This window comes from Taeniopygia guttata, chromosome Z (assembly GCF_048771995.1).
Source record: "Taeniopygia guttata chromosome Z, bTaeGut7.mat, whole genome shotgun sequence".
In the NCBI taxonomy this organism is placed as follows: Eukaryota; Metazoa; Chordata; class Aves; order Passeriformes; family Estrildidae; genus Taeniopygia; species Taeniopygia guttata.
Window position 1 is genome coordinate 35,943,482 of NC_133063.1, and position 13,859 is coordinate 35,957,340.

At 38.3% G+C, this 13,859-nt stretch overlaps 1 protein-coding gene across 26 annotated transcripts in view; it reads right to left on the reverse strand.

Moving 5' to 3' along the window:
• ELAVL2 (ELAV like RNA binding protein 2) overlaps positions 1-13,859 on the reverse strand; it is an 80,627-nt gene that overhangs the window by 3,699 nt on the left and 63,069 nt on the right. For all 26 annotated transcript variants that reach the window (XM_030258548.4, XM_072922468.1, XM_072922467.1 and 23 more), the window contains 2 exons: positions 6,845-6,998; positions 4,114-4,318 (listed from right to left, as the gene is read on the reverse strand). In XM_030258548.4, the coding sequence (XP_030114408.4) occupies positions 4,114-4,318; positions 6,845-6,998 (359 nt within the window). The remainder of the gene's footprint in view (positions 1-4,113; positions 4,319-6,844; positions 6,999-13,859) is intronic.

Here is a 13,859-nt window from a genome sequence, read left to right on the forward strand (position 1 = left end):
AACAACTGTTGTAACATAAACTCCAAAAAAAGATTTTTCATGTTCCTACTCCCTCTGCAAGTCCAGAATGCTGGGAGGCAGAAAGGTTAGTTTGGCTGAGCAGGGCTAAGGCAAAAAAGTAAGTGTAAGGAGAATGGAGGCAAAGTCAGGCGGCTATGGAAAGAATAGAGAATTTCTTGCTGCTGGAGGGAGAAAATTTGTGTGGCCTGTAGTAAAGTACATTTTTCTCTCTTGGCACACGGCCAAAGCTCAAAAGGAGTTGAAGCTTGCCAACAATGTGGGGGACAAGAAGAGATTTTTAAATATGTCAATCTCAAAGAGCAGTCCAAAAATAACAGCCTGTTACAGAATGAAAATGGTTACCCCACAAAAAGGGACACAAACAAGACAGAGTTTTCTTTCTTTGCCTTCATCTTTTATCTTAGCCCAAATGATGGGCTAAGAGGGTTCCAGTAGCATCAGCTGAGAATGGTGTACAACCCTGAACTTGTGTGGGATCTCCAACTGAGTCCCTACAAATTTATGGGACTGGATGGGATTCATCCAAGAACACTCAAAGAGCTGGTCGGTGTCTTTGTGAGCTCTCTTTCAATGTTTTTTTCTAATAATTTTGGAAATATGGACTTGACTGGAAGCTGGCTAACACTACCTCAATGTTCAATAAGGGCAAGAAGGATGACACTTGAAACTACAGGCCTATCAGTCTCACTTCAGTGCCTGGTAAAAGTATGGAGATTATTTTGGGAAGTATTGAAAAACACAATCACAGCCAGCATGGCTTCATGAGGGCAAAGTCCTGCTTGTCAAGCTTAAATTTCTTTTTATGACAGGATAACCCACCCAGCTGACCAAGGAAGTCAGCTGATGTAATCCTTTTGGATTTCAGTAAAGCCTTTGATACTGCCTCTCCCAAAATCCTTCTGGATAGAATGTGTAGCACACAGCTGGATAAATGTATCATGGGATGGGTAAGCAACTGGTTCAGGGCTAAGGCACAAAGGGTTACAATGGATGGGGTGACATCAGACTGGTCACTACTGGGATTCCACAGGGCTTCATTTTAGGCTCAGTGCTCTTTAGCATTTTCAGAAATGACTTGGATGGAGGACTTAAAGAACATATACTAAGTAAGTTTGCCAATGACACTAAATTGGGAGGACCTGTTGACTATCCTTAAGGCAGAGGGACTCTGCAGGGACCTTGACAAATTAGAGGGCTGGGCAATAACCAACTACATGACATTTAAAAAGGGCAAGTGTCAGATTCTGCACCTGAGACGAGGGAAACCAGGATGTACAGAGAGACTGGGGAGTGAGACACTGAAAAGCATGGCAAAGGACCTGGGGGTCCTGGTCAACAGAAAGTTGAACATGAGTCAACAGTGCCCTGGTACCCAGAACCCCCAAGTCCTGGGGGGACATCAGGCACAGCATCACCAGCTGGACAAGGGAGGGGATTGTCCTGCTCTGCTCTGCACTGGGGCAGCCTCACCTCAAGTGCTGGGGACAGTTTTAGGCTCCATAATATAAGGCAGATATAAAGCTACTAGAGTGTTCAAAGGAGGAACAAGAAAATGGTGAAGGGTCTGGAGGGGAAGCTGTACAAGCAGCAGTTGAGGTCATCTGGCTTGTTCAGCCTGGGGAGCCTGAGAGGTGCCTGGCCTCCTTACACTCTACATTTCCTTGTGAGGGGAAGGAAGAGGAGGGGCAGGCACTGATCTCTTCCCTGTGGTGACCAGTGACAGGACCTAAGGGAATGCCCTGAAATTGTGTTGAAGCTGTGCCTGAGGAAAAGGTTCTTCACCCAGAGGGTGGCTGGACATTGGAATAAGATTCCTGGGGAAGTGGTCATGTCACCAAGCCTCCCAGGGTTCAGGAATTGTTTGGACAATGCCCTCAGGAACATGGTGTGACCCTTGGCCCTGTGAAGGGCCAGAAGGTGGACTTGATGATCCTTGTGGGCGCCTTCCAACCCAGGATATTCTATGATGCTCTAATTTTCCAGGATGAAGTGTGTCTATTAATATATTTTAATATATATTTTATATATATTTATATATATTATATAGTGTTTCTATAATATATATATTATTTTCAAGATTTCTCCATGTGATTCTTGCTTCACCTTCCCCCAGTTACAGAACGCCACGACAACTCTAAACCCCTTGAAATAATCTAGCCAATATCTGAAATATGCAGTGCATACCACTCCTATTGCTCTTATTCCTGGAGTCCCTTAAACTGCTTCTTTCAAAACATGTTCACCCTAAAGAAGCTCTTGTTTCTATCTGGCAAATCCCAGATACACAAAGAGGTAGTCTTATTATATATATATATATAGATCAAGACTCAATAAAACACGAGCTTAGGTAAAAAAACATTCACTTCATTTAGTTTTCCAGAGAGCACTGATTCTGCAGTGAGCTGGGTTTGCAGAATACACTGACAATAAATTATTGAACCCCTAAAAGAGCAGAAAAAGAAAACTAAAAAATACTTGACTACTATCAGTAGACAGTGTGGGTGACTGAAGTCTACTGTCACTGACATGAGTGGTGGAGAGCAAGGTGAAGAGTTCTAGAAACATCACACTTACAGGTCCTTGTTACAAGGGCTGTCAGATGAGGACTTAATACAGTAATGGTATCACTTGTATGATTTTTCAGAAGTTGCCTTAAAGACTTGAAAATACTCTGGAAATATTCTCAGGGACTTTCACTGGAAAATTTTTAAAGATGCTTTAACTTACATATCTTATGGAAACTGAGAAACAATGATATGGATCTGCTTTTGAAAGTCCAACTCAAGTTTTCTCTTAATAAGGAAAAAGAAAGCATTGCATTGATCCTGTTGCTTTTATTATTAAAATCTAAGCTGTTTTCAGGCCTCTGTCAACTATTAACAGAGATGGGGCAACTGCATCAGGTCATTGCCAGAGTATGTTGAATAACCTTGTGACACAAACCCCATGATCTTTTTCCATACAATATACTTGAGTCCATCCTGCAATTTCTGCCCTCAGACTTTGTCTATAGAATAATGCAAGTCTACTTTTATGCAATATTCAGAACACTGTTGTAAGATAGCCCTTTTATTACCTAAGAAACAGTAAAAAGAGCTACAAAAAAGTAAATAAAATTTGTTATCCCCTCTCCTACAGCAGAACACCTACTCCTTACACCTCTGAGATGCAGCAGATAAAGCCAAAAAGCTGAACAGAAGAAAAAATTTTAAAATTCTGACAGAAGTGCAAGCCATGAACTCTGAATATTTGGATTAAGCAAGCCTAGCCAATACAAAGCATTTGAAATTTGGTATATTCTCTTTGAAGAAAACTGTCAATTGGTTTTGTTTCTTAAAAAACAAAACAGATATTCCTTGAGTGGATTACTATTTAACACAACCCAGTCATACTGTTTAGGGGCAGAGGGAGGGAAGAAATAATCAAGATGACAAAAAAAATCCAAGGTACTCATGGATATAGATAGTACAGTGTTTGTTTCACTTTGTTCTCACCATCTGTTCAATACATTAAATAGCACAGGGAAGTATATAGCAACTGTTTCAACATGATGGGAATGCAAGTCCCCAAAAAGTACATGCAGAAAATATGTGAGCAATCTTCATTATGAAAGGTTGTGACAAGAAAAGACAAAGTACAGCATGGAGAACACAGACAACTAAACAGGAAAAAAAACTGAAAGCCAGAATGCGGAGGAAAAATGCATGGGTCGATAAAGAGGAAGCTGGCTGTGGCATGCCATGCTAAGAAAAAACTACTGTATCTCCTCGGTCAATATTAACTGAATCAACTTGCACATTAATCAAGAATAACTTAGGAAATGAAAAGTAATCTTTGAAAAAAAATTAAGTGACTGAGTCCAAGAGAGATGCCACCTTGGTTTAAGTAAGTATGCTTATTAGACACTGAAATCAATAGGATGGCATGCATTTTGGTTTTAGCTGTACTGTGGTAGCATAGCTGAAGTTCAGCATTCACGTGTTTCCTTCCCACACAGAACGACAAGTAGGAATGCATAAGAGCGGAGGCAAATCAATCAGGTCTGTGGGAACATGCAAGTTTCAGTACACTTGTGCACATTATTTGACTTACCTAAAACGTTGAGCCTGCTGAGCTAGAGGGGCGGGATACCTTCTGTTTGGAGTGGCCTGATTGGTTTTTTGGCTTGGATTGTTAGCAAACTTTACAGTGACGGGCTCTGCGGCACCTGGAGGTTTCTGACCATTCAAGCCCTTGATAGCTTCTTCTGCTTCAATTCGCTTGTCAAACCGGATAAACCCCACGCCCCGTGACACCCCTGCACAAGGTGAAAAAAGCATACAGTAATGAATTCACAGACTCCAGAATATTAGATGTTAACTTTTATTTGTGGGGCCAGTTGCTATGTTGATGGTCAAATGCTGTGAACCCATGATAATTTTGAGCTTAACAGAACTGAGCTTTTGCATAAAGTAAGAATTTTCTACTGTAATTTTGATTTTAATTTTTAATTGAACTGATGTAAGATACATTTGTGTAATATAGTGAGACGAAGTGGAATTCAGAAACAAAGCAATTTTGTTGGATGGAGATGAACCCAAACCAGCTGCACTGCTACCTCTGGTCAGCTCATGCTACTCTGCAGTACCTACACTGGCAACAATTCTGCAAATAGCTTAATTCTCCGCTCTCTAGCAGACAAAAAAAAAAAAAAAAAAAAAAAAAAAAAAAAAAAAAGCGCTTTTGCTCTCCTGCAGTATTCCCTGAAGCTTTTATATTTGCTCTTTGGAGCAAATATACTCAGAGGATGATGACATGCACATACTATATTGCAATAATGGGGATTATGGCCATGTTTTAAGAGTCAGTGGTTATCTCTGAGTAAAAGACTAAAAGACTTGGTTCTGGTGAATCACCATACATTCACTAGCTGTTACTTTTGAAGGAAACTTTTCTTGATATAGAAAAATCAAATGCAACACGCAAAGGAATCCAAAAGTGTTTATGGAAGTTCTTAGGAACATCACGCATCAAAAATTTCAAGTGTCTTAGACATAAACACATTGAGCTACACTGGATACTTGAACTTTAACATTAAAGCTACAAACAGACAACATTAGTTAGATCAATGTTTTATTATAATATTTCTAGTGCCATTTAGAACTCCTTTATATTTTGGAGCATAAATAACCAGATGAGTTAGACACTTGTCCTCAACTGAGAAAGACATTAATGACAAGAAATGTATTCTGCTCATAAACAATGATTTAAGCCATCAAAAGTGACAATGAATAGACATAAGAAAGCTTTAAAGAGGCAAATGTCACAGCTTCAACATTGCATTTTTTATTTGTCAGTTTGTATCACAACCTTATTATTCATACAATTCGGCGCCTACTTCTTCCAAATTACTAAATAGAAGGAGGCAAGAAAGCTTAAGCCTTAACAACAATCTGTATGCCAGAAAGTATGCTGCAAATAGCAGGATTTATGAATATGAATAGAATTGTAACACTTATTAGAAGTTCAATTGTGTTTACTTACCTGTCCATTTGTTAAATGCCATCTATTTCTATGTATGAACATACAGGAACCTACAGTGAACAGCTATCTATTGCACAAAGACTAGGAATCTGTCCCGCAAATCTGCTACATCTACAGTTCAGTATTCAGCCTTTAGCTTTCTTTTCCAGGCCTCTCTACACTCTCAACAACCCAACCTATCAAAACACTCTGTAAGTACTGTGTATCAACATGGAGCCTTCTTTTGACTTAGTGGAAGTCCAAGGAGTACACACAAGTTCCTCTAAAGGTCAGCCGTGACTCAAATGCTGGCATGTGCAAACTTTTCAAAGTAAGACAATTAAAAAACCTTATGACCTTCTACAGCTGAAAGCTGCTTGCAACCCAAGAGGATATGCAGCTTTGAAAAGGTACAACTATTTAAAAAAAAAAAAAAAAAGAAGAAATCAAACCCAACTTATTCAGGGAATGGTTATGCAAGTAAATTACTTAATCTGTCCCACCACTTAGTGTTCTGGAAGGGGGAGAACTTGGAGAATTCTCCGAACCCGATTCTTTGTATGTTGCTTTGTACATTCAATGCTCCTGTCATGTACTTGGCTTTTCATTAAATTTCTTATTTCTGGCAGAGACTTCACAGCAGGTGATTCAGAAAACTATAAAGATCCTCAAGATCAGCCATCTGAGACAGCAAAAAACCACAGGCATTACTGTCCCAAGCCTGAAGAGTAACCACAAAATGTCACTGACAAGCATTACCTGATTGACACACATACTGTAGTAATACAAATAATCTGCTACATCTTAGTACTTTACAGCATGGGTAATCACAGAACTTACTTGCTTCTGAGGAACTCAAAGTTCATGTGTGTGCCCAAGTTTAATGCGTTAGCCTTGAAAACAGTCTTAACAGCAACTGCTCACCTAAGGCTTCTGTACTTCTAGTCTCAGAGACCCAGCTGTGCATTTCTGCATAAAATTTTCTTCTTAGGGAAAAAAAAATTAATAGCATTTTGTAAGGCACTGGGAAACTATTTTCATACAGCAGCTTGGAAAGGAAGATTATGGGAGCTGTAAATTTATTACAATTCATCGAACAAGCTTCAGATGTGCACCTTCAGGGTGGAAATAACTCAAACTGGTTTGGTACACTACACAGTCTATTTTTGTCCATGCATATTTATAAACAATTCCAGGAGAAAAAAGAATTATCTGGCCTACATACACCTTTTATACATTATAGAGATAAGAAGATTGTACTGAAAGATGAAATATCTCGAACTGTGAGTCCATGAAAGGCCATGCAAAACTGCCTACTTACCAGTAACTTGGTCAACCAGAATACGAGAAGTAATAATATGTCCATACTGGGAAAAGAGCTGTTCCAGTTCTGTCTGGGTCATTGTTTTTGGCAGTCCACTAACATACAAATTTGCATCTCTGATAGAAGCTGAACTTGGACGTGCATAAGAAACCTTAGGAAAAAAAAATTTAAAAATCTAGAAGACAAACACTTTAAAACCAGCTGAAATAGGACAGTGTCATCTGTTCTGAGACATAAAAACATTTCCAACAACAGACAGAACAGTTACTTTGCAAAGCCAGTTCAGTGGGTCTTTTTGTTTGGTTTGGTTTTGGGGTGTTTTTTGGGAGCTGGCTTCCAAAACATGGAAGGAAGGCAACTTAGACCACACAGGAGCAGCTCACTACATGAATTCATATATACTTAATGAGAAAAAGCTAGGCAAGCCGTGGTGGAGAAAGTATACAATTAAAGCAACAAATTTAAGAAGTTCGATGAATATCCCATGTTCCATGAATTCTTATTAAAAAGCACTAAAACATACAAAAAAAATTAAGATTTCAGTGTGATATGTGGGCCAAAGGTACAGAAAGACAGTCTCAAGCACTTAGAGGTTTGCAAGTGTTTTTCAGGTGCTGTGTCTTTTTTGTGTGTTGAGCTTGCTACCAAATGATTCATAATCACAATCATTCATGAGATCAAGATAAACTCTGCTACCTCACTTTCACAGGCCTAAGAATGAATGGCAGAAGGAGGACCGCAACCTGTATTTTGCCTGTTTAGCAGCTTGTCAATTTCTGCAAGAGGCCTTAAAAACAAGTGCCATTTAACAGTGAACTTCTCAGATCCTTCTGGACAGGAGTTTTTTTACCTGCTGCCTTGATGAGTCAGTTAAAATATTTTAAGATGATTAAGCAGATTCTTTGACACTTAGACACATGCTAAAAACCAGCACGTTCACTACTTCCTACCGAAGTTTGTACCAGTGGCGTTACTACAAGAATGATTAGAACATCTGTGCCTCTCCAACAGGACAAAATACTTCATGTAGTCTTTTCACCTATGTAAAACATAAAAGTAAAAAGGATCCTCAAGAAGTACTCTGATTTATCTCCTCTCCTCTCCCATTCTATATACTGTTAGCCAATACTGGGCAACAGGAACTTGATTCTGTCATTCTGTGTTTTTGCCTAATTCTTTGGTATTTCTTTTCAAATCCTTCCTTGTCTCATTTCTGTGCAGATCAGCAGACTCTTAAGACTGCTGTGGAAGCAAAACAGAAGACAGTATGCTGGAGATTAAACAAGCAGTACCCTGAACACTGCTGTGATCCTTCAAGTTCCACACAGAGGCTTTGTGCAAGGTTGTTGAGGAGGACTGACCTCAAAACCTTGTAGCTATCCAGCATGGAACCTTGTAAGTCACACTGCCTTGCTCTTTCCACATGAGAACCACTTAAGAGCTAAAGCCCTAAGATCAAAGTTACAGGAAACTAGAGTAAAGTCTGTCTGCATTCAGCCAAAGAAGCAACCAAAACAGTGACAGTTACTCTTTTTTACCATGCAAAAAAACCCAATAGCTAAAGAATGAACAAACTTGTTCAATTACCCATTTGGCCCTGAGCTTCTTTAAGAAATAAACTTCCATGCTTCACTTGACAGGACTTTAAGGAGACCCAAGGCCAAGAAATGAAGACAAACTGCATGGGGAATAGGACTAGTCCCCATAAAATCATGAATTACCAAACCCATGCAGACTCTGTCTTTCAAGGGGGAATTCACACTGCTGGACACATGCCTGTCACATATAAAAATATAAATTCACACAAAGTCTATCAGAAGAGAAGAAACCTGCACAAAATATTTGCTAACTTACTGCAAGTTTACCTTATCCTACAGAACTGGAACCTGTCAAAATACAAAGCAGCTTTTGCAGAACTCTCTCTTTTTCCTCTGGTAAGTGAGTATGAGTTCTTGCATTATGACAGCTAGTCCAGTATTGCCCGTGACTTCCCTGGTTAAAAACATTTCAAAAAGTTTGACATAGCAGTCAATGCCTAAACTGAATTTCAAGAGTGCAAGTAAATGGAAACAATACTCTAACCAGTACACACTACTCTCACATATCCAGTTTCACTGTTATTACCTACAAGTGACTATTCCAACACACTGAATTTGGACACATTAGTCACAATAATAACACATATTAAACCACAATCTGTGATTAATCACCAATATCTGTACACACTATTTAACCATCTTGCTAAGCACCAGAACTACTGGTCAGGCAAAAAATCTGAAAGAAACATGTAACTTCAGAAATGCAATGTAATTTAAATCAGCACCACTAGTGAAAAACAATGACACCACAAAATATTGCTTGTATAAAATTTGTATTAAAAGAACCTTGCCTAGATTATGTGATATACATTTCCCTCTTAATTTTTGATGTCGAAGTCCAGTAATTTCATTGTGATACACATTTAAAGCAGAAACTCTCCAAACTAATCTCCCTACTTACAGCCTGTCAGTTTGCTCATTCAGGAATTACTTGCAGGTAGTTTAAATATAGTTGCTATACTTAGTCTCTTTCAAACAACTTTTATATGGACTGAATTAACACCTGTACCAAGATTTTCATTCCACAGCTAATTCAACAGGTGAATGTTTCAGTTATGTGATATCAAAACCACTGAACAAGGCAAGTCAAGAAACAGACTGAAAGCCTACAGTTTTAAATATTTAATGATGACAAACACTGTACAACACTGAATAGCACTACTCTGGAGATATCAATTTAAAAACAGTTTTACTGCAGTTAGTAGGAAAGACTTGTTACTGGAAGTGCAAACATTACACCACCAAGTCAAGGGCCTGAGGTGGGTCATGGGATCCACATCTGTTGCCACTCAGCTAAGGGCATGAATGGACAGATCTGACAAATTCAGACTTAAGGCCAGTCTTTATATATCTCAGGGAATAAGTACCAGAATATATAGAATATAAGTACCAGGTTATATCCTCAGGATATAACCAATTAAGGACAGCACACTGCTCAAAGAAAATGATGCTATATGTAGCACACAGGAAGACCAGAAACAGGCTTTCAGAAGAATTGGTCTAAAGCAACTGCCACCCAAAAAATCCACTTGGTGAACCGAAGCAAATGTACTTATGTGTTAAGAACAGAAACCAGCTGGTAATCCTACCACTGATGGAAACAGAAGAGGAGGTTTTCCCAGAAGTCTCAAGACACTGTAACAGTTTTAAATCAGGGTCATAAATATTTGATAAAAGAAAAACAATAATCAAGTTCACTGACATGAAACATGAGATGGCAATTATATACTACAATCACAGAATAGCAAATCTGTTTTGCCCTTAGAAGGACCAGTGCAGAAGAGCACTTTAGAACTTGCAGTCTGTAACTACCACTGTCTTGCTAAAAATAAGAAATACTCAACTTAGAATTCTAAGTACAAATAAAATATATGAAATGAAAGGAGATCAAGTCTCCAAACATTTTCCATTTCATAATTTTCATATTCTTAAGAGTCTCAAAAGACCTCCCCTCATACTTCACGTTCATGTTTCTGATCCCCACTCATGCCCAAACAACAAGAACACAGGAATTTCAGATGCACTAGGAATAAAGAAAGCAGTTACCTTTCAAGGAGGACAGGAGTATATAGTATAATAGTAAGCGCTCCACATAAATAATACAAACAGGAATAGAATCTTAAACACAAGACATGAATTATTCTCCTGAAGGAAATGAGTAAACCTCAGGTCATACCTAAGGAGCTTCTACTACTGACAGAGATTCTGGCAAGCACAACCCTTGGGTGTCTCTTGCACAATTCCACAGAAACATCTAGAAATGCATGAAACACATCTACTGCAACTTACATCTAACTGCAGTATCTTACAACCTTTCTGGAAAAAACTATTACTGCACGGATGAAAGACAACAGAGTCAACACTCAGTAAGACAAAAAACCTTGAAAGGTGCTAGATTAACAGAGGTCTATTTATCTCAAGACTACCATAATTTCAGAAGTAATCATAACCATGTTTTAAATTAATAAAAAATTGTCTTACAAAGAAAACCAATATTGGACTTAAAACAAAATAACAATACTTAAAAAAACCCCAATCGAACAAACAAAAAAACTGCCTTCAAAACAACAGACAGTAACAAATCTCCATGCCTGACATTTACCGCATTTTGAATCCATGCAAAAAGCCACAACCTTCTTAGAGGACTTTGATGCTGCATCTTTGTACTCTGCCCTCCCCATGCTACGCAATCTTAGTAATAACAAGTAGAGTTTTTATTTTGTTTGTTTTGTAGTCTTTTTGTTTTGTTTTGTTTTTATTTGCGTAAGACTTGGCTTTTGAGCAATGCGTGCAGACTTCCATCAATTCTTCACAAAGTCAATCCAACAAAAATCTGCACTCAATTTTCTTAACCCTATGTATAAATCAGTGACTCTCACAACCAGTTTGTTTCACTGAGTTTTCCACGTCTGGGAAGAACTGATCTTTCCAGGGCAACCTAAATGAAAAAAAGTCACAGACAAGCAAGCAGGTAAGAAGAGAAATCACTCCAGGTACAAAAGTCCAATAGAATTTTTAAACAGAACAGAGATAAAAAGCTCATCAGCAGCATCATCTTCTGAAAGAGAAGCCATAGAAAATATTTTATGTTGTATAAGATGCAACTTGTTTCCACCCTAAAGTTGCATAACTTAGTGAAGGCCAAACTTCACAGTTTACATTGCAAATAAACCATAAATTATGCCACAGAGGGCACTATATAATAATGGAGGCATACCGTCCAGCTGAACAGGGTTAACATATCTTAACACACTCACAAGGGGCTTTACCAGCAAAGTATACATGCTCCCTTACTATTCAGTTAAATGAGAAGGCAATACAACTGCCATCATGTTAGAAAAAACTAAGATTGCTAATCCTTGCTTTGGAGATACATAATTGAAAACTGGTTGAGATATTTTGCAAAAAATTCAGTAAAGTATTCCATAAAGCATTCCACAGGGTTTTCTCTTAAAAAAGGGAAGATGTAATAGGATTTTGTGTTGCTATCAATATTTAAAAAATCAACCCTTAATCCAGCATTTTGCAAATCCAATTTTTCAATGTATTTTATTTCAAGAAAACACAAAATGGCACACCCTTAGAGATGAGAAAAAATATATCCAATGACGTGCAGGCTAGTATAGAAGCTAAGCTGTGGATCAGAGGTATCTGTCACAGCCCCAATCCAGAGCATCACAGATCAGGGTCAGGAGAGTCAGTTTCCTCTGAGTAGGATTACACTGAGTTCAGTCACAATGTGAGGATACATCACACTATGACTGAACCAGCAAAGTTCCTTCCAGTTTTATATCTTAATGAAAAACAAATTTGAACCATCTATCTAGTAAAGTACTAAGCATTCCTGCAGAAGTCCCAAAAATGCAGAGAGAGAACAAACACCTAACTTTTTTTCTTTTGAAGCCTAAATATACACTAGCACTCCTATTCAATAATGTTTTATATGAAGGTAAACATAAAACATCTCAATTACATGCATTTTTTGAAGATGAAAGTAATACGTTAGAGTCTGAGTTATCAAACAGGCTGGGTTTTTGGTTTGGATCTTTTTTGTTTGGTTTGGGTTTTTTGGGGGGGAGGTTTTTTTTTTTTTGTTTGTATGTTTGTTTTTGTAATTGACTTACCAACTCTGAACAAATAGGAACACTGTGGTCTATAAAAAGGAAGTAACCTCTACAAAGGCCCTGGGGACTGAGACTTCATAAGATACTTCCTCCACCCAAGATGCTACCACCTGAGGCAGAAACAACCTCAGACATCAACTTGACCTCTGCCTACCACTGCTCCCTGGCTGATCTGAGGAACATGTAAGCTACAAAATGCTTACATCTAGGCTGGGCATTTCTACTGCTTCACAGATAAATGTGGTGAGGTTGGGACTAGATAATCTTTAAAGTCCATTCCAATCCCTTAACATCCTATGATTCTGTGATCTTGGAAAATCCAGTCCCATAAAACTTGGCCTGAAACCCCATGTCCAAAAAGGAAGAGGAGTAAATAAAGGAGAAGACAGTAAAACAGTTTTGGCACTCAAGTCATGCCCACTAACACTGAAAGGTTGTGCTGAAGTTCAGCAGGACTGACTGGGAGTAGCTACAGTCAGAATTTACTTGTAACATTAACAATTGGCATTTAAATATATTTTTTCTCAAATTAAACAGAGATTTTCTTTATTTTGGCAAAGAGGCTATCATTTTGGCTTGTGACAACTCTGGAGTTTCAGCTTTGCTTTAGCTGAAGATATCTAATGTATAAGCACCTGAGTTTAGTCTCACTGTTAAGATCTTTGTCTGGTATCTAACCTACAATTCCATTGTTTGGTCCTGGGAAGGCAGGAAATAAAAAGCATCACTGTCATCACTCATATCCGTCTACTCAATTTTCACCTTTTTTTTAAGAGGTGAAAATTGATTAAATTATCTCTTAGCAAGGTAAAGGAGGATTAAAAATTCAAATACGGTCAGCATCAAGTAAGTTACTGCAGCCCTCCTGAAGGGAACATTTTGACTTGGGAGACTTGACTTGATTTTCTCTACCTACCTTCTTTTTTTTGCCTATAAATCAACAGAACTTCCAGTTCACCATCCTGGACATACAAGTCATGTTGGCTCAATCTAAGGCATCACATGCCAAACAATACTACTGGAACACAAACAGATTCCCTTTCTCATCACCACACAAAACATAGCTTCAAAAGTCCTGGAGCACAAAATTACTTTGCTCAATTTCCCCCAAAGTAGAAAATGAGAGAGGACTGTGGGCAAGAAGTCTGCCAGAAACACACAAAGAGCTTTCATTATTTAAGCATTGGTCCAGGTCTTTCATCCATTGTACCTGTGTGCCATGAGTTACAAAGTAGTATTTTAAGTTTCCAATAGTGTAATCCACTCTATTAAATCTTATGAATACAGAAC